The sequence below is a fragment of the Anabrus simplex genome, chromosome 1, assembly GCF_040414725.1.
Source record: "Anabrus simplex isolate iqAnaSimp1 chromosome 1, ASM4041472v1, whole genome shotgun sequence".
NCBI classification, from domain to species: Eukaryota; Metazoa; Arthropoda; class Insecta; order Orthoptera; family Tettigoniidae; genus Anabrus; species Anabrus simplex.
Window position 1 is genome coordinate 1,684,939,819 of NC_090265.1, and position 26,206 is coordinate 1,684,966,024.

At 37.8% G+C, this 26,206-nt stretch overlaps 1 protein-coding gene across 4 annotated transcripts in view; it reads right to left on the reverse strand.

Annotated features, from left to right (window-relative positions):
- Window positions 1–25,484, reverse strand: part of LOC136881829 (FAM172 family protein homolog CG10038) — a 160,258-nt gene extending 134,774 nt beyond the window's left edge. Inside the window, exons 1-4 of one of the 4 annotated variants that reach the window (XM_067154286.2) lie at window positions 25,380–25,484; window positions 24,410–24,575; window positions 24,204–24,319; window positions 8,102–8,292 (exon numbers count right to left, since the gene is read on the reverse strand). In XM_067154286.2, the coding sequence (XP_067010387.2) occupies window positions 8,102–8,292; window positions 24,204–24,319; window positions 24,410–24,575; window positions 25,380–25,394 (488 nt within the window). In that variant the 5' untranslated portion in view covers window positions 25,395–25,484. Of the gene's footprint in view, window positions 1–8,101; window positions 8,293–24,203; window positions 24,320–24,409; window positions 24,576–24,761; window positions 24,951–25,379 lie in introns of those variants that run through there. The other 3 variants (XM_067154272.2, XM_067154266.2, XM_067154280.2) reach the window with 3 other exon arrangements.
- Between the last annotated feature and the right edge of the window lie 722 nt (window positions 25,485–26,206).

Here is a 26,206-nt window from a genome sequence, read left to right on the forward strand (position 1 = left end):
CAAACAAAGACGTGTTCCTTTATTTTTAGAGGAGAATCTAAGTACCAATTTTACATCTGTAAATTTTAAAGTTTTAAGATGTAGACACACTCATTTTAAAAATTCACCCCCCCTTTTCACCCCCCAATATTTGGATTTTCCAAAAACGATAAAATACGTGTTTCTTTACTTTTAAAGTAGATCCCAAATACAAATTTTCAGGTCTGTAATATCTTCAGGTTCTGAAATATAAGTAGCCTCATTAAAGGCATTCAACCCATTACTCACCCTTTTACACCCTTCCTATTGGGATTTTCCGAAAACAAAAGAATACGTGTTTCTTTATTGTTAAAGGAGATTCTAAATACCAATTTTTACGTCTATAAACTATAATGTTTTGAGATATAGATACACTCATTTTAAAAAATCACCCCCTTTTCACCCCCCATTCATTGGATTTTCCAAAAACAAAAAATACGTGTTTCTTTATTTTTAAAAGAGATCCCAAACACCAATTTTCAGATCTGTAATATCTTCAGTTTCTGAGATATAAGTAGCCTCATTAAAGGATTCAACCGTTTTTTCACCCCTTTTCACTCCTCCTATTGCGATTTTCCGAAAACAAAAAATACGTGTTTCTTTATTTTTAATGAAGATTCTAAATACCAATTTTTACATCTGCAAACTTTAAAAGTTTGGAGATATAAATTCACTCATTTTAAAAATTCACCCCCTTTTCACCCTCCGATTAATTGGATTTTCCAAAAACAAAAAATACGTGTTTCTTTATTTTTAAAGGACATTCTAAATACCAATGTTTACATCTATAAACTTTAAAAGTTTTGAGGTATAGATACACTCATATTAAAAAATCATCCCCCTTTTACCCCCACCATTAATTGGATTTTCTAAAAACAAAAAAATACGCATTTCTTTATTTTTAAAGGAGATCCCAAATACCAATTTTCAGGTCTGTAATATCTTCAGTTTCTAAGATATAAGTATTCTCTTTAAAGGCATTCTACCCCTTTTTCACCCCTTTTCTCCCCTCTTATTGGGATTTTCCGAAAACAAAAAAATACGTGTTCCTTTATTATTAATGAAGATTCTAAATACCAATTTTTACATCTCTAAACTTTAAAACTTTTGAGATATAGATGCACTCATTTTAAAAATTCACCCCCCTTTTCACCCTCGCATTAATTGGATTTTCCAAAAACAAAAAAATATGTGTTTCTTTATTTTTGAAAGAGATCAAAAGTACCAATTTTGAGGTCTGTAATATCTTCAGTTTCTGAGATATAGGTACCGGTATCCTGATTAAAGGCATTCAACCCGTTTTTCACCCTTCTTCACCCCTCCTATTGGGATTTTCTGAAAACAAAAAACTACGTGTTTCCTTATTTTTAAAGAAGATTCTAAATACCAATTTTCACATCTGTAAACTTTTAAAGTTTTGAGATATAGACACACTCATTTTAAAATTTCACCCCCCTTTTTCACCCCCTTAGCGACGGAAGATCCAAAAACCCTCTCTTAGCGAGCACCTACATCTTAATATGAATATATCCCCAAAATTTCATTTCTTTATGTCCAGTAGTTTTGGCTCGGCGATGATGAATCAGTCAGTCAGTCAGTCAGTCAGTCAGGACAAGCTACTTTATATATATAGATGAAGATTCTAAATACCAATTTTTACATCTCTTTTTTTTTTTTTTTTTTTTTTCTTGCTAGGGGCTTTACGTCGCACCGACACAGATAGGTCTTATGGCGACGATGGGATAGGAAAGGCCTAGGAGTTGGAAGGAAGCGGCCGTGGCCTTAATTAAGGTACAGCCCCAGCATTTGCCTGGTGTGAAAATGGGAAACCACGGAAAACCATCTTCAGGGCTGCCGATAGTGGGATTCGAACCTACTATCTCCCGGATGCAAGCTCACAGCCGCGCGCCTCTACACGCACGGCCAACTCGCCCGGTTTTTACATCTCTAAACTTTAAAACTTTTGAGATATAGATGCACTCATTTTAAAAATTCACCCCCCTTTTCACCCTCGCATTAATAGGATTTTCCAAAAACAAAAAAAGTATGTGTTTCTTTATTTTTGAAAGATATCAAAAGTACCAATTTTGAGGTCTGTAATATCTTCAGTTTCTGAGATATAGGTACCGGTATCCTGATTAAAGGCATTCAACCCCTTTTTCACCCTTTTTCACCCCTCCTATTGGGATTTTCTGAAAACAAAAAATACGTGTTTCCTTATTTTTAAAGAAGATTCTAAATACCAATTTTCACATCTGTAAACTTTTAAAGTTTTGAGATATAGACACACTCATTTTAAAATTTCACCCCCCTTTTTCACCCCCTTAGCGACGGAATATCCAAAAACCCTCTCTTAGCGAGCACCTACATCTTAATATGAATATATCCCCAAAATTTCATTTCTTTATGTCCAGTAGTTTTGGCTCGGCGATGATGAATCAGTCAGTCAGTCAGTCAGGACAAGCTACTTTATATATATAGATTGGTGTTGTTGAATGTAAATAGGACATAATCTTTTTTCGGTTTGGCTGTTTTGATTAATTTAGTTTTAGGTTGGGATTTTATTTTGTGAATGATTTTGTTGACCATTTCTTTGCTGTATCCATTGTATTTGGCTATGTCGTGGATTAATTTTAATTCATTATTTCGATCTTCTATTGTCATTGGGATATTGAAAGCTCTATGTATCATACTATAATAGGCTGCTCTTTTATGTGTGTTAGGATGAACGGAGTCATTTTTTATGGTATTTAAAGTGTGTATGGGTTTCCTATAGATCTTGTAAGATAAGTGAGTATCATGTCTGGTTATTGTTAAGTCCAAGTAAAATGGAAGTAAAATATATTGCAGTATGTTGCGTATTTGACGATGTAGAGACGGCTATGTTGAGCAGGGGACCCAAACATAACTGGGGTAATGCACCATCCTATCAGAATATTATAACTGCCATTACCGAAACAGAACTCGCTTTACAGAAAATTCTGCACGATATACGAGACGAAGTTAGACACGAAATCAGTAGAAAAATCCCGCAATATATCAATAAAGTTCACAATAATAACTTAAACATGAATACCACCAATAAATCGAACCTAAACAAACAAAATAAAACAAAACAATCTACTAATAACAAAAGCCGACAAAGGCAACACTACGGTCATTATGGATAAGAATGAATACATAACAAAGACTAAAGAATGTTTCCAGGACAACAGTTTTTCAATTAAACGCCGAGATCCAACCAATAATATACAAAGGAATTTAAAAAATCTACTCAAGAACACACACTTTATTCTCACCGAAACAGAATCTGCTAAACTTATAACTATGAACCCCCAATTACCATCCGCAAGGGCCTACCCTAAAATACACAAAGAATATGTACCCATGAGACCGAATATAAACTATAAAGCCAGTCCAACCTATAAGTTATCACAATTCATTCAGAAAGTTTTGAAAAAGCATTATTCATTTTTAGCAAACAAAACAATACAAAACTCAATAGATTTTTACAACAGAACCAAAGAACTAAAGATCGAAAAACATCATACCCTTACTTCATTTGATATAACAAACATATACCCTAACATTCCTATTAAACAAACAGTCAAAATAATTGAATCTAACCTAAAAAACCATAGTAACTTGAGCACCTTAGAAATAGAATAATTCATGATTCTGCTTAAATTCGCCTTAAACAATAACTACTTCAGATTTCATGATACCATATATCAGCAACAAGGATTACCATATTTTTGGTATAGATTTGTCGACGATATCTTCGTAATTATAGATAATAGATTCACTGATGCAGATACTATACTAGACAAACTTAACAATTTAGACCCCCAAATTAAATTCACTAAAGAAACAGAAAATAACCATACCTTAAATTACTTGGACTTAACAATAACCAGGCATGACACTCACTTATCTTACAAGATCTATAGGAAACCCACACACACTTTAAATACCATAAAAAATGACTCCGTTCATCCTAACACACATAAAAGAGCAGCCTATTATAGTATGATACATAGAGCTTTCAATATCCCAATGACAATAGAAGATCGAAATAATGAATTAAAATTAATCCATGACATAGCCAAATACAATGGATACAGCAAAGAAATGGTCAACAAAATCATTCACAAAATAAAATCTCAACCTAAAACTAAATTAATCAAAAAAGCCAAACCGAAGAAAGATTATGTCCTATTTACCTTCAACAACACCAATATATATATATATATACTATAACTAATATCTTTAAGAAGCACAACCTGAAAATAGCATTCAAAACCACACACAACAGCACCAACACTATACACAACACCAAAACAGTCAATAATAATAATAATAATAAATACAACCAATCAGGTGTCTACCGCATCAAATGTAACAACTGTGACACAAGCTACATTGGACGTACAGGCAGAAACTTCACCGTCCGTTATAATGAACATGTAAATGCAGTAAAGCACAACCATTTCTCATCAATAGGCCAACATGTAGAAGAATCTAAGCACAACTTCACAGACATCAATAATGACATGATGATATTAAACATAAACTCTAAGGGCCCCCTGCTCAACATAACCGAAGATTTCTATATTTCTTTGGATCAATACACTAACCCCAATCATAACATTAACGACATTACAGAGAAAACCAGTATCATCTTTGACAAAGTCATTCCTGCAATAAGAAATTACTATCTCAAATTAGTAAACACACGTCATAACAAACCGACGAATCACAAACCTAACCCAGCCCCTACCTTCACAATAGCCACTCCTCCATCCCCTCCATACAGCTAACATGAGCCCCAGACGTACTCGTAGCAGAACACAACAAATCTCCAAACATATCGGTACACAACCTCCACAGCAACAACAGTAAGTACTCTTTTCATTTCACACATACATCCAGGCATTCCTTCATACATACGCTATACTCATATTAGCTTTTCTTTACAGATAACAACCATATAACGTGCATAGACAAGAGAGGTGTCGCCACCAACTGCTCTAAAATTAAACCCTATCTCGCTGTATATATAAATCTTACTGGACTACATCAACAGTTGAATTGCACAGTACTCAATTTTCAAATTTTAATGACAAGAGTTTTTGTAACATGCCAATACAAAGTATATCAGCCATAGAACATTCTCGATGATCACCTAATACAACTTAATCAACACAAGAACTACAAGAGGATTGAAGAATGAATGCAACGCAACATGAACTCAAATTTTAATAGACGTTTTTAAAATATACCATGTTGTAATGTGTTTAATGTGCTATATTTTTTAGTGTCTTATGATTTGGCATATATATTTTAATGTGTTTATGTACTCATGTCCATGCTCAATCAATAAGTGTTAGTTTATTATAACCATCACCACTTTTAATCAGAGATATTTTAACGCAACATACTGCAATATATTTTACTTCCATTTTTCATTAGACATCCGGATGCTCTAACGTAACATCTTTGTAATTTTGTCTAATGACTGTAAATTTGTGTGCTAGCTGATGATGGCCAAGATAGGCCGAAACCGGTACTAGTGCAATAATTAATTCACAATAAATGTATTGATCGGTGGAACATTTTTCTTGTCTATTACATTGAGGGCCTTAGTGTCTGAAAGTCTCGGCGTCTGAAGGTCTTGGTGTCCGATGGTCTTAACGCCTTAACTACTGAATGTCTTAGCGCCTGTTGATCATGATGACGGAGCAAGAAGGTCTTTCTCATCGTTCTTATTATACAAGAGAAGACAGGGCAGACAATAAGAAGATGTTCTCCATTTAGTTTGCAGTTCACTTCACATCTGAATAGAGGACTACTAAAAAAAATATTCCCATTGATAAACAGCTCTCTCAATGACAAGAGATAGAGTTAGCAAGAGACCGATTTTGACTTGTCTAGAACAGGAGATGCTTTTTTTATATCTTTAGTTATGCAACAATTCTGTAATATGGAAGAATACAAGTGTATTCTCTCCATGAACGCAACCCAAAGTGGTTTTGATATTGAAATTAGGGCTCATTACTACATTTTGTACGAGAGGACCAGGAAACAGCAACTCCTACATCGAACATATCCAGATACCAGAATCTACAAATGGTGAGCTAATTTTATTTCATTCAATTTTTCTTAGTTTCCATAAGTTCAGTTTTTGTAAATACGCCGTCACGTTCTTCGTAATAAATCGTTATTTTAATTGGTACTTTCATAAATTCTTCTTAATGATCCTTAGTTTCCTAGTTAGCATGTACTTAATGGTTAGTGTTCTCTCACAAAATTCTCAAACTGAAGACCCCACCCTACCTATATAAAGCATTTAAATCTATGGAGTCAGTACATAACAGAGATAATAGGTTTACAAAAACTACCCTTCAAATTCCCCTTCATCGTACCACTAAAGTTAACAAATCTTTTGTTTGCACTGCATCCCGTATCTTCAATGTCTTTAACCTTCACCGTTTTGCAAATGACAGGAACTGCACCCAACTAAAGCAGTCCTTAACATGTATCTTACTGGAGGAGTACGCAAGGGGCTGAGATCAGGTATTCTTGTGTCTAATAATAAGAAATATGTATATTTCTAAGAAAATTGTTTCTGTTTTTTATATTCCTGAGATTCTTGTAGCCTAAAATATTAAAAAAATCGAATGATATGCTTTATTACTTCTTATATGATTTATGTTTTAACTTTATTGGAATTGGTATCTGTATTTTAATTTTAAGTTTAATGTTTAATTTGATATTTTAATATTATAAAATGTAGTTAGTATATTCATAAACTTGTATTGTGTTATAAGTAGATGCTACATAAATGGGCTTTTCAGCCTCAGTGGCATGTATATCATCATTATCAATAAATTCAATTCAATTCAACCCAAACACTGGGAGTATCTACAGCCACACTACTTATTACTATTAATTATCAATTATTGTTTTCAAGCCATAAGTTTGAAGGCTGGTGCCCAAGAGATATTGTTTATGGAGAGGGAAATGAGCAAGTATTTATTTATATTAAAATTAATGTGACCCGGCACATCACAGATATATTTAAACCATTTATTTAACGATTGAAATAATAAATGCAGGTGAAGTCACGGATATATGTTAGTACATGAACAAGATGAATAAGCAGGAAAGGAAGCCCAAGATGAACGTCATAACCTAAATCAGCATGAACCTATAACAAAAAATATTGCAAATTTGACTAAGCCAACACACTGGAAAAATAATCAAACCACAAAACTCCATAGCAATCACTGAAAATTAAAATCCACAACCTGTTTCCAGTCTTTCAACCAGGTCAGGAATGGAATGAATGAAGTCCCCATGTAGCGGCGAGGATAGGAATTGTGCCAGCTGCCGAAACCTGTCGCACTCCTCTGTGGTAATGATTAATGACTGACAGATGAAATAAAATGATATTAGAGAATGTTGCTGGAATGAAAGATGACCGGGAAAACTGGAGTGCCCGGTAAAAACCCGTCCCGCCTCCAATTTGTCCAGCACAAATCTCACATGGAGTAACCAGGATTTGAACCATGGAACTTAGCAGTGAGAGGCCAGTGCCCTTCCATAGCAACTGATATATAACAGAAAACACTGGCTAATAATGCACTGTATAACTGGTAAACTACTATATAATACTCTACAACATACAAAATTATGAGTTTTTGCTGTTGGTTTAACATTGCTGAGAGGTCTTAAGATGATGATGAGATAGGACAAGGCTAGAACTGGAAAGGAAGCAACTGTGGCCTTCATTAAGGTCCGGTGTGAAAATGGGAAACCGCTTTCAGAACTGCTGACAGTGGGGTTTGAACCCATCTCCCAATAGCAAGCTACCACTTCAAGGCCTAAAGCACAGATAATTTGCTTGGTACAAAACTGCTAATTGAACGATATTACTACCTGCTTCTTGCAAAAGGACTATAAAAATGTGCTAAAATAGGTGGATCTCATAATGGCTGTTTAGATTCATTTGTCAACCTACTAACAATCAGGAAGTGCAAATAAATGAGAAGTACACTAATAAAAAGTCAATGTCTCAAACCTGCGAGCCCACATTCCAGCTCGAACAGCACCACTCCCTTGCAGCAGGATCAACAGACGATCATCATTAATCAAGCAGTCGTCTGTACCATACACGAATGTCTTCTTTAAATACTCCTCATATAAAGGCACATCCAGTCGTCGCAGCCTCAGTCGGCTCTCAAGAATATCATACATATAATATGTCAGTACCTATAAATAAACACAATGTAGATGTAGTATTTTAATTTTTGCTACTTAGTCTTACCATAAATACAGTTTATTACATATGATAAATATAGCTGTTGTTATTTGGGTCATCAGTCCATACGCCGATTTGATGCAGCTCTACATGCCACCCTATCCTGTGCTCTAATCTGCTTATCAAATTCATACCTTGGTCAACCCCTACCATTCTTACCACCTACACTTCCCTCAAAAACCACTCTTTTTTCTTTTTCTTTTTACAATTTGCTTTACGCCACACTGACACACATAGGTCTTGGCGAGGATGAGATAGGAAAGGGCTAGGAGTGGAAAGAAAGCAGCTGTGGCCTTAAAAATACAACTCCAGCATTTATCTAGTGTGAAAATGGGAAACCACGGAAAAACATATTCAGGGCTCCTGACAGTGGGGGGTCGAACCCACTATCTCCCAGATGCAAGCTCACAGCTGCGTGCCCCTAACTGCATGGCCAAACTCGCCCCATAAAAAAAAAAAAAAAAAAACCTCAAGCGAACAAATCATCGGCGCCTCAAGATTTGTCCTATCATTCTATCTCTTCTGGTCAAATTTTTCCAAATCGTTTTCCTCTCACCAATTTGATTCTGTACCTCTTCATTTGTGATTCGATCCACCCACCTCACCTCCATCATTCTTCTGTAACATTTGAAATGCTTAAATTCTCTTCATTTCTGAGCTAGTTGTAATCCATGTTTCACTTCCCTACAATGCCACGCACCAGACGAAAGTCTTCATAAACATCTTCCTAATCCCTATATCAATGTTTGAAATGAGCAAATTTCTTTTCTTAAGAAATGCCTTCCTTACCTGCGCTAGTCTGCATTTTATGTCCACTTTCCTCTGCCATCATTAATTATTCTACTACCCAAGTAATAATATTCATCTACTTCCAACTTCATTTCCTAATGTAACCATCTATTCGGCTGCACTCCTTTACATTTTTCTTGAATTTATTTTTCATCTTGTACTCCTTCTCAAAGACTTCTTCAGCAATTTCTCTAGATCTTCTGCAGACTCAGATAAAATAATATCATTGGCAAATCTCACAGTTTTGATTTCCTCTCCTTGTATTATGATTCCCTTTCCAAATTCCTCTTTGATTTCCTTTACCGCCTCTTCCATATAAACATTGGAAAGGAGAGGGGACAAACAACAGCCTTGCCTCACTCTTTTCTGGATTGGCACTTCTTTTTTCAAAGCTCTGGATACTTATCACTGCAGACTGATTTTTGTACAGACTGTAAATAATAATTCTTTCACGGTATCTGATAACCATTCTAGATCTACCAATACCATGTATGTGGCCTTGTCCTGCTTAATTCAAACCTCGAAGATCAGATGTAAAGTAAGGATTGCATCAAGTGTTTTTACATTTCTTCTGAATCCAAACTGATCTTCTCCCAACTCAGCTTCAACATCTTTCCATTCTTCTGTAAATAATATGTGTTACTCAGAACGCCGGCTGGCAGGGTAGGGAAGGTGGTTGTATACAATTTCTAATCACTAGATTGTGTACCACAAGAAATAAATTTCATAGTAAATTTGTATTGTCAGCCTCAATGAGAAATTGAGTGACTCCACCTTTACAATACAATACAATACAATATTCTTTTTTTATTTTATTTTAAGAAAAGTGACATGTTTCTTCTCTTCTACTGTGAGACTTCTTCAGCCTAAGCTATTATAGTAAAAACACATGATAATCTTAATACTAAAAACAATGACATATATATTAAATATTAATTGGTTTTAAGACTTACACGAACTGTTTTTAAAAATCAGTGTTTAAATGTAACAGATTGAGTCATCTTGACCCCATCAAACCACGATAGTGACCTCTCACGATCTTCGGAGCTTTCGCATGAATTTCTTGTGAGACTGAGGCATAAACCATTTCATTTTGATAGTTGAAAGATCCCTAACTGTCCTTCTGCATCTGCTGCTTCAACTGTGGAGTGAAGAATTCACCTGGATTATGCTGCAAATTTTTCACCCCCAGGTCTCTTCTTAACACACAAGACACTGACATTTTTGAAATGAACATCTCAAAAGCCATCATAGACTGCTTTCTAGAAGGATAGCAATGAATGGAAGCCGTCATTGCTTGAACTAGCTTCCTTATCCTCATGATGCACAGTTGTCAAAGATCTCAGTCTCTATGAACTTTCTGGCAGTTCAATACACAAACATCCTGCTGACTGCCAGCTTCTTAAGGGTTATAAAAATATCAGAAGATAATTTCCCTACTTTATGAAGTGCTAATACTGATACCTGACTTCCATAATCATCCCACTGCACGACTAAAACATTAGCAAAACACACTTTCTCTTCTGTATCTGAACATACAAAACTGCTTATACATTCTGTGGTGAGGTGTTCTAATATTATTGATGGTAAGACTGGTAGAGATTTTTGGTGATGAAATAGGAAGGGGCTAGAACTAGATAGCAATCATTGCCCTAAAGGAAGTATAGTCTCGGCATTTATCTGGTGGGGAAATCAGAAATCATAACATACCCTTGTCCTTTAAACTAAAACAGGGATTTTCAAATTGTAGCCCACAAGGGCTTTTAATAAAATATTTTAATAATATGAATAAAATTTACAAAAAATATTTCATAGCTCATTCAAAAATGTATTAATTTTTATATCCAGTATAGACCCAAGTCAGAACTAATTCATTCTTTAATATTATTTTCTGTTTTTAAGTATTCACTTGGTCTGAATAGATTACTTTTTACCAAAAAAATTAAAATCCAAATTTCGATGGAAAATGAGCCTGCACAAATGATAGTGCTGGGTCTTAACCATTATAAAAATGCTATGAGATCCATACCAATTCTTGAACTCCATGCCAACCTCACTGTGGACATTTTATGCAATGTAGCATGCAATGAATACCAAGAATACTTTAATTTCCATTGGTGTAAGAAGCGGTTTCAATTCTTCGTTCTTCTGTCATTGGTAGTACAGGTTGGTACACAGAGCTGCACACTCGAAGAAATGTTCAGGGAAGTACTCCCGGAAGTACATTGCTGTGATTCTAGGCTCTTACAACTGTATATCACTACTCTCACTAAATTGAACTTCTTTAAGTTTAGTTTTGACTACATTATTAATTTCAGTTTGTCATTAGCTACTTTTTTTAAATTAATCATTTGTCATTTGTCAAATAATTGTCCTTCATGCAATTGTAAAAGTGTTGTAAGCAATCGAAATTTCAGCCTAAAACCTTAGTTTCAAATCAACTATGCATATTATTTCAAACTAGTACCTCTGTTCTATTTGCAGAATTACACAAAAATTAGCCTATTAATAAAGTGCAGCCCACGATCGTGCCTAACATTTCCAAAATGGCCCTCGAGCCCTTACAAATGGGAAACCCCTGAACTAAAATAATTTTGGGACCATTATTCACTTCCAGGGTACAATGTCCTGGAAGAATCTGAAGTACAGACCGTTAGAATTAACAGTACATTTCTCTTTCACATACCATAGAAAGGTCAGTAGAAATAAGATTATAGATATTCATGTCCCACAAAAGAATAAATTAGTAGCTAAGAAAACAAATTTCCTGCACCAAGGATGGTGGAAGCTGAGAATAAATGAATGTAGAACTGAGAGTGATGAGAAGAATCAATCTATTTGAAGACAGCAGTGTGTGAAGACCGTCCTGGTCCTTTTGTGTTTTCTTTCTATTTCTTCCTCTTCCCACCTGTCCTGCATCGTGCTCCCATCCTATATATTCCTATTTTTCTATATCAACTTAATTTTAATTTGTATGTTCCTCTCCATTACTTAGAGCCGTCATCATCATCATCATCATCATCATTTCTTCGCTCCAGCAAGCCGGGTGCAGGTGTGTACGAGCCTCCTCCAGTTTGTCCTGTCCACCCACAGATGATGTTCATATTTGTGATGCCAGTTTACATCTCTGATTTCAAGGTCCTTGAAAATCTGCTTCTCCCAAACATCACGAGGTCTTCCTCTTGGTCTCTTTCCAGGAACACTGTGGTCAAAGTATGCTCGAGGAATCCTATGGGGATCCATTCTTTTCATGTGACCATATGATTGCAATCTCTTCACTTTGAGGCTCTCCAGCACACTTCTTTCCGATCCAAGCTGTTGTCGGATATCCATATTAGTTATTTTATCCATTTTTTCTAACATACCTACTGACAAGAAAAACGATTTTATTTTACTTCCCATTCATTACCATGGCATCTAAACATTATAATGTAAGCTGCTGATGAAGGATCGGTTTCTTGATTATTTCATTGGTAGATGCGATTGACCTAAGGCACAGAGTGTCTAATATAACTATGGAGATTAACTGTAGCCTACTTTAGATCATGTAATTATTTGTTAAAAAGAAAATCGTATAATGTTACAGAACAGACAGCCTAATTGTGTTAAAGACTGACCGTGTGCCTTCGTGGTAAATAACTAATAATAATAATAATAATAATAATAATAATAATAATAATAATAATAATAATAATAATAATAATAATAATTCACAAACAAAACTACAGCACTTGGAGGTAAATAACTAATAATAATATTTCACAAACAGAACTATAGCACTTGTTTTTGTAGAAAAGAACGGAGGAACTTCATTTCTGATGCCTGAAGACGACACTTTGTTGATTCAGTAAGTACCTTCACACTCACTTAAATCACTGATAAAGCCTCTGTAGGTATCAACATATGGCACACAGGCAGCACTTTACTAACAGGGGTGCATGTTCAGGAATGAGCAATCATCACCATCATCCACTTCCCTCATCCAGCTTCCACCGGGGAATGAGAAAATCGTGGAAAAATTATGTGAAGCTACCTGAAGCAGCAGAGAGGACAGATCATTATATTATGCTTGCCATGGACTCACTAACCCGCCCCTAGAACTATTATTATACAAAAAAATTAAAACTGAGACTGTCAATCTTGGAAATAAAACTATTTTCTGTGTTTCTATTGGCTGGTGCAGTTTGCTACTGTCTCAAATAGAATTTGCATCACATGTGGCCAGAGGGCTGCCACATTCTATGAAAACAACGAAACCAAGAAGTTTGAAAGAGCCATGGTGTGTGCCGGATGTACCCCATACATTAATATAACTTATTTAGTACAAAAAGAGCAAAATTCACAAATTTTAAAGACCATCCAGTGGTCTTGTCACCAGTCAATACTGTCATGGGATACTAGGACTCCCCAACTAGACCACTGGTCTCGTCACCAGCCGCACCTAAGTTGGCAGACTTGTGTAACATGTTATGACAATTAAACCATGCCATAGAGGCAAAAGATCTTTCTAGGTCGACACCCCGAATAAACAGCATTAAAAGAAAAGAAAAAAAACAACATGCCATGCTGGATATTTAACCTCTTTGTAACCACCCTTGTTAGGACGTTTTACAGACAAAAGAACTTCAATATTTATATTATGCTATGTCCGATAACAGGATGTAGTTTCTAAGGTCGCAAGAACCTTTCCAATTTAAATTTGTTATAAAAATTAGTTTGTGGTGTGGGTTACTGTAGTCACGTCCTAGTTCGTGAACCATGGGTAACGGCTGAGTGACCTAGTAACTGGTCCTGAGAGTCGGGATACCAGTTGCTATGGAACAGAAGTGAGCATCTCAGATGTATTCTGAGTCTTGGTCCTCCTTGTGCTCAAGTGTCTAGGGCTATACAGTCCACCAACAGTCCCTAACCCGTTAGAGGAGAGATCCTCGCTGGGACCAAGTGTAAGTAAGGGTAGCATCTTGCTTCACAGAATTTTCACCAAACACGCTCAGAACATTTAATCAAGCCTCAGACCTATGGGAGTAACGGAGTCCCACTCCCATTTGACAGGCGAGGGACTCCTTACAAACAACTTTGAGAACGGAATGAAAGTTGATGGGGAGCTATCAATATTAATGAAGCTAATGGAAGAAAGAAATTAGAAATGGCTGAGTCATTAAAGGGGATGCATCTGGATGTGTTAAGGAGTAAATGATATTCGGGTAATGGGAGAAAACAAGGAAGAGACAGGAGATTATAAAGTGTACTTGATGGGTGTTAAAAAGGAAAGGGCAGAGTGTGGGGGTAGGACTGTTCAACATGAATACTATTATACACAACATCAGTGGCATATGCTAGGATCAAGACGTGGGCTACCACTAGACTTATGTTACCCCATTTCAATGGTTGGTTTAGTGAACGTCAAGCCTTAAGCGTTTTGAGCTGCAGCCAATAGCCAACAGAAAAGCCTCCTGTGTTGTGAAGGCCGCTTCACAAGCTACTGCCCTGGCCTCTGCCACTGATCAGTGGAGATGGTAGCCTAGGGTTTAGCAAATTAAAGTCTGGCTTTGTGGCTAAATGGATAGAATGTTTGCCTTTAGTCCGATGGCCCCGGTTCAATTTTCCGAATCAACCCCCTCATGCTGTTAATTTCCCTGGCTCGGGGACTGGGTGTTCATGACGTCTTCGCTATTAATTTTATATCCTCATTAGGACACCACCAAGCCTATGCAGATGTCATGCACCATTATTATTATTATTATTATTATTATTATTATTATTATTATTATTATTATTATTATTATTATTAAATAAAAATGTTGAATTTTACAGCAGTCGTACCCATCATTCACTGGTTTATTAGCTTCAACAGAAGATCAGTGGTGGTGTCCGATCCATGATCACGGGTTCGATTCCAGCCAACAAAAGAGAACACTAAACCTGAAAGATTGTATTTCATTTTAGCAGATCTACTAATAAAAAGAAAACTATATTGCTCCTATAACAGCCCTGCAGTGTCTTCATACAAGGATGTAGAAGTTAACGGGAGTTAAATACCAGCACGATGTTATCTACATAATTAAGTGAGAAGTATGAAGTGAGGAAGTGTATACGATGAGTAACGCATGGTTGATAGCTAGCAGTGGCGATCCGACGGACCGAAGCCTAGCACACCTAATAATCCCCGGTCCCCGCTCCTGACCAATATACAGCAGCAAAAAACAGATCAGATGTAAGGTTGTTCAGGCGTTTGCTCTATTAACCAGCGTTTCGTCTTAGGTCTGACACTAGACTCATCAGAGTGGGATGTGTCAGACCCTACCCACTGACGCTGGGGTGTATGCAGGTGAACTTATCAGAAGCCCTATATAAGAGGCACAGTCTGATAACTGCATACGGAAGTTAAAACTCCGCAATTGGAAAAATATGTAATTCCCTCGTTGGGAACTTAGAATTTCCACACAGCAGCAAGACGCGAGGGGAAGTTGAGGAGAGAGGGACGAGAGTCTGGGCTGCAATATCAGTCTCCGATGCCTTGATCTCAGAAATATGTGCGACGTTTTTTGTCACCGCATTCAAGTTTTGTAAATGGAACAATGTGTCAAATGCTTAACAATAAAGTGCTTTAGACTTCCCTCATTCTCAATTTAGGTTTGAGCTTCATTGATAGCCTTGGTAGCCCTGAGTATATGCCACTGCACAACATAGTTTCTGTTAGGCATGTAAATGAGTGTATGATGGGGTAGTTTTGGCAGTTGGAGGAATTAGGAAGAGAAATGTCACAGTGTATTCACTATGTGAAGGTGCAGTGACATCATAGTCAAGAGTCAACAGCAAGGATACGATAATGCTAATGGGTGATTTCAATGTGAGATTTTGAAATAGAACTGAAGGATATGAAAGGGTGATTGGTAAATGTGGGGAAGATATGGAAGCTAACAGGAATGGGAAGAGTTCGCTGGACTTCTGTGCTAAAATGAGATTAGCAGTTTACGAATACACTCTTCGAGCATAACGCTATTCACCGCTACACATGGAGGGTAGAGGCACCAGATCCATAATAGACTATATCTTAACTGACTTTGAATTCAGGAAATCTGTTAGGAATGTGTGGGTTTTCCAGGAATTTTTTGGTGATACAGACCACACACTATCTGATCTGTAGTGAACTAAGTATCTCTAGGCCTAGGATAGAGAAAGTGAAATCTGTCTGCAAACGAACAAGGGTAGAAAATCTCCAGGACGAGAAAATTGGACGGAAGTACATGGATTTGATTAGTGAAAAGTTCCAAACAATGAAAAGTAAACAGGTTCAAGATACAGAAAGAGAATGGGGGCGTACATGGATGCTGTAGTACCGTAGCAATAGTAAGGGAATGCCCAGGAACAATGGTGTGTAAAGTTGGGAAAAAGCAAACATCTTGGTGGAATAATGAAGTGAGAGCAGCTTGTAAACATAAAAAGAAGCACCAGGAATAGATGAAATTAGACCTGATATAGTGAAATATAGCAGGAAGGTAGGGATGAAATTGCTTCATAGAGTAATAAGATTAGCATGGAGTGTTAGTAAGATACCTTCTGATTGGACAAAAGCAGTAATTGCACCTATCTATAAGCAAGGGAAGAGGAAGCATTGCAACAACTATTGAGGTACCTCATTGATCAGTGTACCATGCAAGCTGTTCACTGGTATCTTGGAAGGGAGGGTACGATCAGTGGTTGAGAGAAAGTTGGATGAAAACCACTGTGGAGTCAGACCACAGAGGGGCTGTCAGGATCAAAGTTTCAGTATGTGGCAGGTAATTGAAAACTGCTACGAGGGGAATAGACAGTTATGTTTCGTAGATCTAGAGAAGGCATATGACAGAATACAGGGGGAAAAGATGTACGCCATACTGGGGGAATATGGGATTAAAGTGTAGATTACTAAAATCAATCCAAAGCATTTATGTTGAAAATAGGGCTGCAGTGAGAATTGATGGAAGAATGAGTTCTTGGTGCAATGTTCTTACAGGGGTTAGACAAGGCTGTAATCTTTCATCTTTGTTGTTCATAGTTTATATGTATCATCTGCTGAGAGGTATTAAGTGGCAAGGGGGGGATTTAGTAAGGTGAAAATGGAGTAAGCAGTCTGGCCTATGCTGACGACTTGGTCTTAATGGCAGATTGTGCCGAAAGCCTTGAAAATAGGTAAATTGAGTATGGAACGAAAATTAGCCTTTTCAACAGCAAACTGGTGTCAGTAGGTAAGAAATCCAAGAGAAACGAATGTCAGATTAGGGATACAAAGCTGGAACAGGTAGATAATTTCAAGTATTTAGGATGTGTGTGTATTTTCCCAGGATGGTAGTATAGTAAGTGAGATTGAATAAAGGTACAGTAAACCTAATGCAGTGAACTCACAGTTGCAATCAACTGTATTCTGTAAGAAGGTAGTCAACTCCCAGATGAAACTATCTTTACAACAGTCTGTTTTCAGACCAACTTTGCGTTACGGGAGTGAAGGCTGGGGTGGACTCAGGATATCTTATTCATACGGTATGTTAGAAGTATCAGACAAGAAAAGTAGCAAGAATGATTGCTGGTACAAACATGTGGGAACAATGGCAGGAGGGTTCTTGGAATGAGGAAATAAAGGCTAAGTTAGGAATGAACTCACTAGATGAAGATGCATGCATAAACCGGCTTCAAGTGGTGGTGTCATGTGAGGTGAATGGAGGAGGATAAGTTACCTAGGAGAATAATGGACTCTGTTATGGAGGGTAAGAGAAGTAGAGGGAGACCAAGGTGACAATGGTTAGATTCGGTTTCTAATCATTTAAAGATAAGGGGTATAGAACTAAACGTGGCCACAGAAACAGTTACAGACAGAGGATTGTGGTGGCATTTAGTAAATTCACAGAGGCTTGCAAACTGAACGCTGAAAGGCATAACAGTCTATAATGAACATGTATGTATGTATTATCCGCACACTTTATCTTGGTGCATTTACACCCTAGTGCTGAATCGGTCGACCTCGGCAATCTTCGAGATTCGTACTGGCAACCTTTGAAACACAAACTATGAATCGCTTAAGCATCGTTGTGCGACATCTGGCATACACTTTACGTACTAGTACTGTTGTTGTTTACACAACAAAGCCAAAGTATAGAATTCATGCTAGGAACAAGATTCGCATCGAGAAATGTTTTATAATGTTATATAATGTGTATGTGACATAGTTGTTGGCTTAAGATGATAACGGTTTAGAAATTTCATATCGATCGATCATATTCTCGATTCAATTCAGATTTCATTTTCATTCAGTTGGCAGCACCAGGCAGCACTATCGATACCGGGACAGCTCCCTCCTTACTCCTCACCCCCGTACACAAATGCACCAAGATAAAGTGTGCGGATAATATGTATGTATGTATGTATGTATGTATGTATGCAAAAATTAGGGTACACAACCTTGAAGCAGGTGGTGGATCACTCGAAGTGATGCATACCTTCTCAGGATGGTATTGTATCAAGTGAAACTGAATCAAACTATAGCAAGTTCAAGCTGAAATCAATGGAATTTGTGTAGGAAAGTAAAGTGAGATTTATAAATAAATAAAAAAAACACCTAACATTCCACTGCTTTGATTTAAGACCTTCAGGAGTGAAAGCTGGGTAAAATCAGGTTATCCCATTCATAAGTTGGTGGGAGCAGACATAGATGGTATAAACAGGTGAGAACAATGGAAGAAAGGCTTTCATAATGAGATCAAGGTTAAGTTAGGAATTAACTCTACAAATGAACCCACTCAGCAATGGGAACATTTATGGTGAATGACAAACCATGAGTAACCCATGAGATTAATGAACTAGGCATCAAAGGTAAGAAAGCAATTGAAGCAATGCACCGAATAGGGGTCTAACCACCAAGATATCTATTATGAATTAATTGCAAAAAGCATCATCTTTAACTTGAGTTAGATTCCTTTTCTGCGTGAGACAGAAGTTCACCACCCCCTAGTACAGCAACAAGTTCCGAATTCTTCCACATGACTGCGCCACTATGCAGGAACGTCCATTTAGATTCTTATTCCGATAAAACCTCACTTTTGGTAGAAATGTCAGTTAGATCCCTTTTTGGAGCATCGCTTCAATTGCAAAATATCCTTAACAAAGTTGTTAACTGGACAGCAATCAATGGTATGATGGTAAATGGGATGAAAAGTCAGGTTGCAAGTTTTATAAAGAGCAAAATCCTCTCAGTTTTAATTAGGCCTACTGCACTGATGGAGTGAAAGTACCTTATGGCAATTACTGTAAGTACCCATTCGTTAAGATATTACATGGGGTTAATCACATTAACAAGGTTGTAAATTAAGTTTACAGATCTCTTAATATGGTCATGAAGATATTTAGGAGTTGTAGTAAGGCTGTAAAGGAGAGGGCATATACGTGACAGGGAACACCCCAATTAGAGTATGACTCCAGTCTTCTTCCTTCCTTTACAAACCGCCCAGCTAACATAACCTAGGTTTGTGCTAGTTACCGGTACATGATATTAATACATATTTGAATCATTGGGTGTTCCAAATTAAAATATATATACCAGTATTGTAAAACTATTTATTTAAATGATAACTATTCATTACTGTCAGCATAATTGGATCAATTACATTGGAGTTTAAATGTTTAGCTTGACTATCACGTAGTGTGTGCAAGAGGTGTCCGGATTACAGTAAAATGAAAATGTTAAAGGTCCACCTTTTCAATACCATGAAAGTTTATTGATGTGAATATGTATCACATAACGTTTAGAGAAGGTTGGTACTAGTTTCGACGCTCATTGTGCGTCATCATCACCCAACAAATCAATTGGGCAAAATGCAACTTACCGAATAGCAATATATAATACATGATAGCACCTACAAGACAAATGTTAAACTATGACTAGTTGAAATATAAAACACATGACAGCAAACACAAGGGTTAATGTTGAAAGCTAAATTTTCAAAAGTTAAAACAATGAAAGCAAAACAGAGAAGGTAACAATAGTTAGGGTATGTACACGAGAAAGTAATCCAGCTTGAGGTTTGTAGAACATAAGGTGTATCTATATACAACATTTAAATGTACCAACTAAGGCAAATTTTAAATGTAACGTTAAAATGATGAGGGTATGGTGCGTATAACCATCTAAAACATATGACAGCACCTATAAAGTCACTGTTAGATTATAACCAGTTGAAATGATGTGGTGTGTCTGACTGTAAAACATAACATTTTTGAGAAGGTATCCCAGTTGTTGAGTCTTGATAAACAAGAGAATAGTCCAGCTTGAAGTGCATAAATCATAAGGCAACATATGTTATCAGTGGGAAGAATAATCTTGTTCTCTTAAGTTGCAGTAATTAACAGGCATAATTCAGGTGGTTTCGAAGCCAACAATGCGCCCAGCTCCTCTCCTTTCAATATCTATGCCATCACGCTACTCAAGGTCTCCACGTTTCCATACTGAACTGGGAATCGTGACGTTAATTCAAATTATGATCTTCACAAGACCACACTGTTGGCTTCGAAACCACCTGAATTAAGCCTGTTAATTACCGCAACTTAAGAGAACAAGATTATTCTTCCCACTGATAACATATGTTGCCTTATAATTTATGCACTTCAAGCTGGACTACTCTTGTTTATCAAGACTCAACAACTGGGATACCTTCTCAAAAATGTTATGTTTTACAGTCAGACACACCACATCATTTCAACTGGTTATAATCTAACAGTGACTTTATAGATGCTGTCATATGTTTTAGATGGTTATACGCACCATACCCTCATCATTTTAATGTTACATTTAAAATTTGCCTTAGTTGGTACATTTAAATGTTGTACTGTATATAGATACACTTTATGTTCTACAAACCTCAAGCTGGACTACTTTCTCGTGCACATACCCTAACTATTGTTACCTTCTCTGTTTTGCTTTCATTGTTTTAACTTTTGACAATTTAGCTTTCAACATTAACCCTTGTGTTTGCTGACATGTGTTTTATATTTCAACTAGTCATAGTTTAACATTTGTCTTGTAGGTGCTATCATGTGTTATATATTGCTATTCGATAAGTTGCATTTTGCCCAATTGATTTGTTGGCTGATGATGACGTGCAATGAGCGTTGAAACTAGTACCAACCTTCTCTAAACGTTATGTGATATATATTCACATCAATAAACTTTCATGGTATTGAAAAGGTGGACCTTTAACATTTTCATTTTACTGTAATCCCAGTTTAATACGGAACAAAATGAAGTTTCTAACTTTCAAAAAGGTGTCTGGATTGGCGTGGAATTGGATGCAAGCACTCTATTTCGCATTACATCGCAAACCCAAACGGCACTCCACAACAACCAAGTGGTAAGCGGCAGTGTTCCATGTTTATGAAAGAGCAGTAGAACACTAGAAGTTCAAAATACTTCGTTATGTCTTGTTCGTGATAACAACACTAAAATAGTTTATATCTGCAATGTTTACTTGTCTGTATTGTTAATGTCCTGAGGGTAATAAATTGAAATTTTATCATATTCATTTCTTATGTAGTATTCCCCGCCCAGTTACTCATTCCTGCCACCCGGCTGACAAAAATTTCTGGGGAGAACACTGGGTTCCAGTGTATGGGGCTCTTACCAGCATTATTTAGTTTGAGAACTGGAGCAGGTCCAAAGGAACGCAGCGCATTTTGTTCTAGGTGATTCCCAACAAAAGAGTACCCTCCTGCCATTGTTCCCACCTGTTTGTATGTGCAATCATTATCACTACTTTAATGTCTGTTACTTCTAGCTTGCCAACGGCCGTAGCCGTGTTGAAACACCGGATCCCGTGTGATCTCCGAAGTTAAGCAACATTGAGCGTGGTCAAGATTTGGATGAGTTGCCACACGCTGTTGGTGGGGGGTAAGGGAATGGAGGAGAGGAAAGGAACTGGCCACCCTACCGTACGTAAACTCCAGCTCAGGCACACCTCTCTGGAGGTTCGGACCTGCCTACCGGGCAGAATACAACCTTACCTTACTTTACTTCCAGCTTATGAATAAGATATCCTGATTCCACCCAGCTTTCCCTCCCATAGAGCAAAGTTTGCTTGTTTGTTTGCTGTTCGGTTTCTTTTCATCGCACAGTCACGGATAGGTCTTATGGCGACGATGGGACAGGAAAGAGCTAGGAACGGAAGGAAGCAGCCATGACCTTAATTCAGGTACAGCCCCAGCACTTGCCGGGTGTGAAAATGGGAAACTATCTTCAGGGCTGCTGACAGTGGGGTTCCAACCCACTATCTTCCGGATGCAAGCTCACAGCTGCGCGCCCCTAACCGCACGACCAACTCATCCGGTAAAGCAAAGTTGGTCTGAAAACAGACCGATATAAAGATAATTTAGTCGGGTAGCCGACTTCCTTCATACAAAATACCGGTGATCGCAACTGAGAGCTCAATGCATTAGCTTTACGACACCTCGATTCAGTCAGGGTCAAGACCTTGGAGCAACCCAAGACTCTGCCTCAGGAATGACGCAGGCATTCCGAGGTGTCCACATCTAGGCTCACCAATCTCCGGATTGAATTACAATTCTTACAAGAATAGGGTTAAGAAAATGTTGAAAACTCTGGCTTTTAAAGACTTGGGAGAAAGGAGATGAGCTGCTCAATAGTGATATGTTCGGAGCTATCAATGGAGAGATGATGTGGAAATAATTCGAATGGAATTTGTTAAAAGTGGGAAAGATCATATTATGAAGTTAAAGTTGGAATTCAAGTATACAAATTTGAGCAAATATTCCTTTATAAGAAGCAGAATTGGATTGGAATAATTTATCAAGGGAAATGTTCAATAAATTTCCAACTTCCTTTGAAACCATTCACAAAAAGACTACATAAACAATTATGTTATTTTTTTTACGTCCCACTAACTTCTCTTACGGTTTCCGGAGACGCCGAGGTGCCGGAATTTAGTCCTGCAGGAGTTCTTTTATGTGCCAATAAATCTACCGACATAAGACTGACGTATCTGAGCATCTTCAAATACCACCGGACTGAGCCAGGATCGAACCTGCCAAGTTGGGGTCAGAAGGCCAGCGCCTCAACTGTCTGAGCCGCTCAGCCCGGCACATAAACAATTGACAGGAAATGAAGATCAGTTCAATAATCAGTCACTACTGATCTGCATTTAGGGCAGTCGCCCAGGTAGCAGATTCCCTATCCGTTGTTTTCCTAGACTTTTCTAAAACGATTGCAAAGAAATTGGAAATTTACTGAACATCTCCCTTGGTAAGTTATTCCAATCCCTAACTCCCCTTCCTATACACGAATATTTGCCCCAATTCGTCCTCTTGAATTCCAACTTTATCTTCATATTGTGATTTTTCCTACTTTTAAACACACCACTCAAACTTATTCGTCTACGGATGTCCTCCCACGCCATCTCTTCACTGACAACTCGGAACATACTACTTATGATAAAAATTATAATAATTTGTATCACATGTAAATCTTCAATACGGACAAAAAAATGAAATTTATACCTGCAACATACCACTTAGGTGAGCAGCTCGTCTCCTTTCTCCCAAGTCTTCCCAGCCTAAACTTGGCAACATTTCTGTAACGCTACTCTTTTGTTGGAAATCACCCAGAACAAATCAAGCTGCTTTTCTTTGGATTTTTTCCAGTTCTTGAATCAAGTAATCCTGGTGAGGGTCCCATACACTGGAACCATACTTTAGTTGGGGTCTTACCAGAGACTTATATACCCTCTCCTTTACATCCTTACTACAACCCCTAAATACGCTCATAACCATATGCACAGATCTGTACCCTTTATTTACAATCCCATTTATGTGATTACCCCAATGAAGATCTTTCCTTATATTAAGACCTAGGTACTTACAATGATCCCCAAAGGGAACTTTCACCCCATCAACACAGTAATTAAAACTGAGGACTTTTCTTAGTTCCTTCCCTTTATCTGGAAGTTGCAGAGCGTCAATGGGGACGACACAGCAGAATTTAGGGCATTAATCTCCACTAAGTTAATATGGATGGAATGTAAATGAATCAACTTACTTCACCAAGGGCTTCATACCGCTTCTGATTATAATCAGGATCATCCGAAACATTAAACTCAAATGGTTCGTCTGTCACTTTCTTCGTCTTTGGATCAATCTTCCGAAGCTGTCCATCTGGAAAATGAGAAATAAAATAAGGTTCAAACATATTAACCTGACGTTTAAGACAGGTAGATTGTATCAAAACATAAAAAATATACGCACACTTATTGAAATCAAATCCAAAATTAATCAGTGTGTCCGGAAACCTTCCGGTTCTTTCGTAGACGGTCTTTTCATCCCACTCATCTTCTTCACATCTGTAGTCTATGTTAAACGCATCTCGTGGCTTAAAGCAAAGCTTTCCACCACCCGGAACCTCCATCAATACCTAAAAGAAAGATTCAAGGAGTTTTCTTTCCCGAAGTGAATCTGACACTTACGACCACAGTGCCTATAACTCAAGTATTATGTTTTGGGTTGAAGTGGGCGGGTTACAAGCAGGAAAACGATAAAGTAATTCCCCTTGACGTTACGACACCAACTTCATTCAAGGTTAAATTTAAAGCCACTTTACTTGGGATTGCATAACAGTCATTCCTTATTAACATACCACAAGTATCACACTAAGTGCTAAAAAAATTTGACTCGTTGACAGGAAAGTCAAACATGCATACAACATGTAAACAAACTAACTCTAAAAATTGAACTACCGCTAGAGGGCCAAACATTTGACATTCGCAAGCGCACAATGGAAGGTGGTGCTATCTTTTCAGATATACTGAATCACTGCACCGCCGTCTCAATGGTGCTCGCCTGTTCGCAGCTGTGTGGGGTGGGATATACTGGGAGGGTAGACCCCCCCAACCCCCACAAATGGGTTTTTTTCAAAAAGAAAATAAACAAAAACTGACAATAAACTAAATAAACATTGAGAGATGTAACTGTAGAACCAACACATCTGTAATTCACTTATATCAGTGTCCTTATAATGACAAGTCATTCATGCGCCTCCATCGTGTTCTACCATCATCTATTTCCCCATCGGCCGATCTGGCTACGTTATTGTGGCTCACACACACATTGCGTCTGCAAGCATCAGAACGCACCAGACAACAACAACAACAACCGTAATTCACAAGAAAAGACCGAGCCGAATATAAGCTTCGGCTTAACGGCGACTGTTTTAACTAGCCTTGCTTTTCTGCATTTGTGAGGCGGAGGTGTTGGTGGCCTCTATCACTGGCTATCCTCTGGTTTTACATCAGCTTTGTTCGTGCAGCAATACCGTCTAGAGATAGTCTCTAAGACTGAACGGGCGCATGCGCGAACTTTTTCCTCTTCTTCCTGCTGTGACACATCCCCTTCCCTCCTTCCAGGGTTACGCGCTAGAAGTTTAAGGAGGAAATAGTTTTTTCTTTTTCTTTTGTATGCCTCTATTGTCCGGCCCCGCGGTGTAGGGGCCTGTCCCCGGCGGCCCTGGGTTCGATTCCCGGACGGGACAGGGGGTTTTTAATTGTAAATTATTAACATCCCTGGCCTGGGGACTGGGTGTTTGTGTCGCCCTTAACGTTCCTTTCCTCACATTCAACACTCTACACTTCCCCAATTACACTTACACGCAGGTTCCTATCATATGGTGAAAGTACTGCAGTGGCAAAAGATCTGCATATGCCAGTAAAAAAAATGCCTATGTTGCTAATTAGCATTGCATTTCTACTTCATCTTCTTAATCTGTTTACCCTCCAGGGTTGGTTTCTCCCTCAGACTTAGCGAGGAACCCCTCCTCTACCGCCTCAAGGGCAGTGGCTTTGGGTCGTGGGATACAACTGGGGAGGATAACCAATACCTACCTCGTCCAGGCGGCCTCACCTGCTATGCTGAATAGGGGCCTTGTCGGGGGATGGGAAGATTGGAAACAAGAGACAAGGAAGAGGGAACGAAATGGCCGTGGCCTTAAGTTAGGTACCATCCCGGCATTTGCCTGGAGGAGAAGTGGGAAACCACGGAAAACCACTTCGA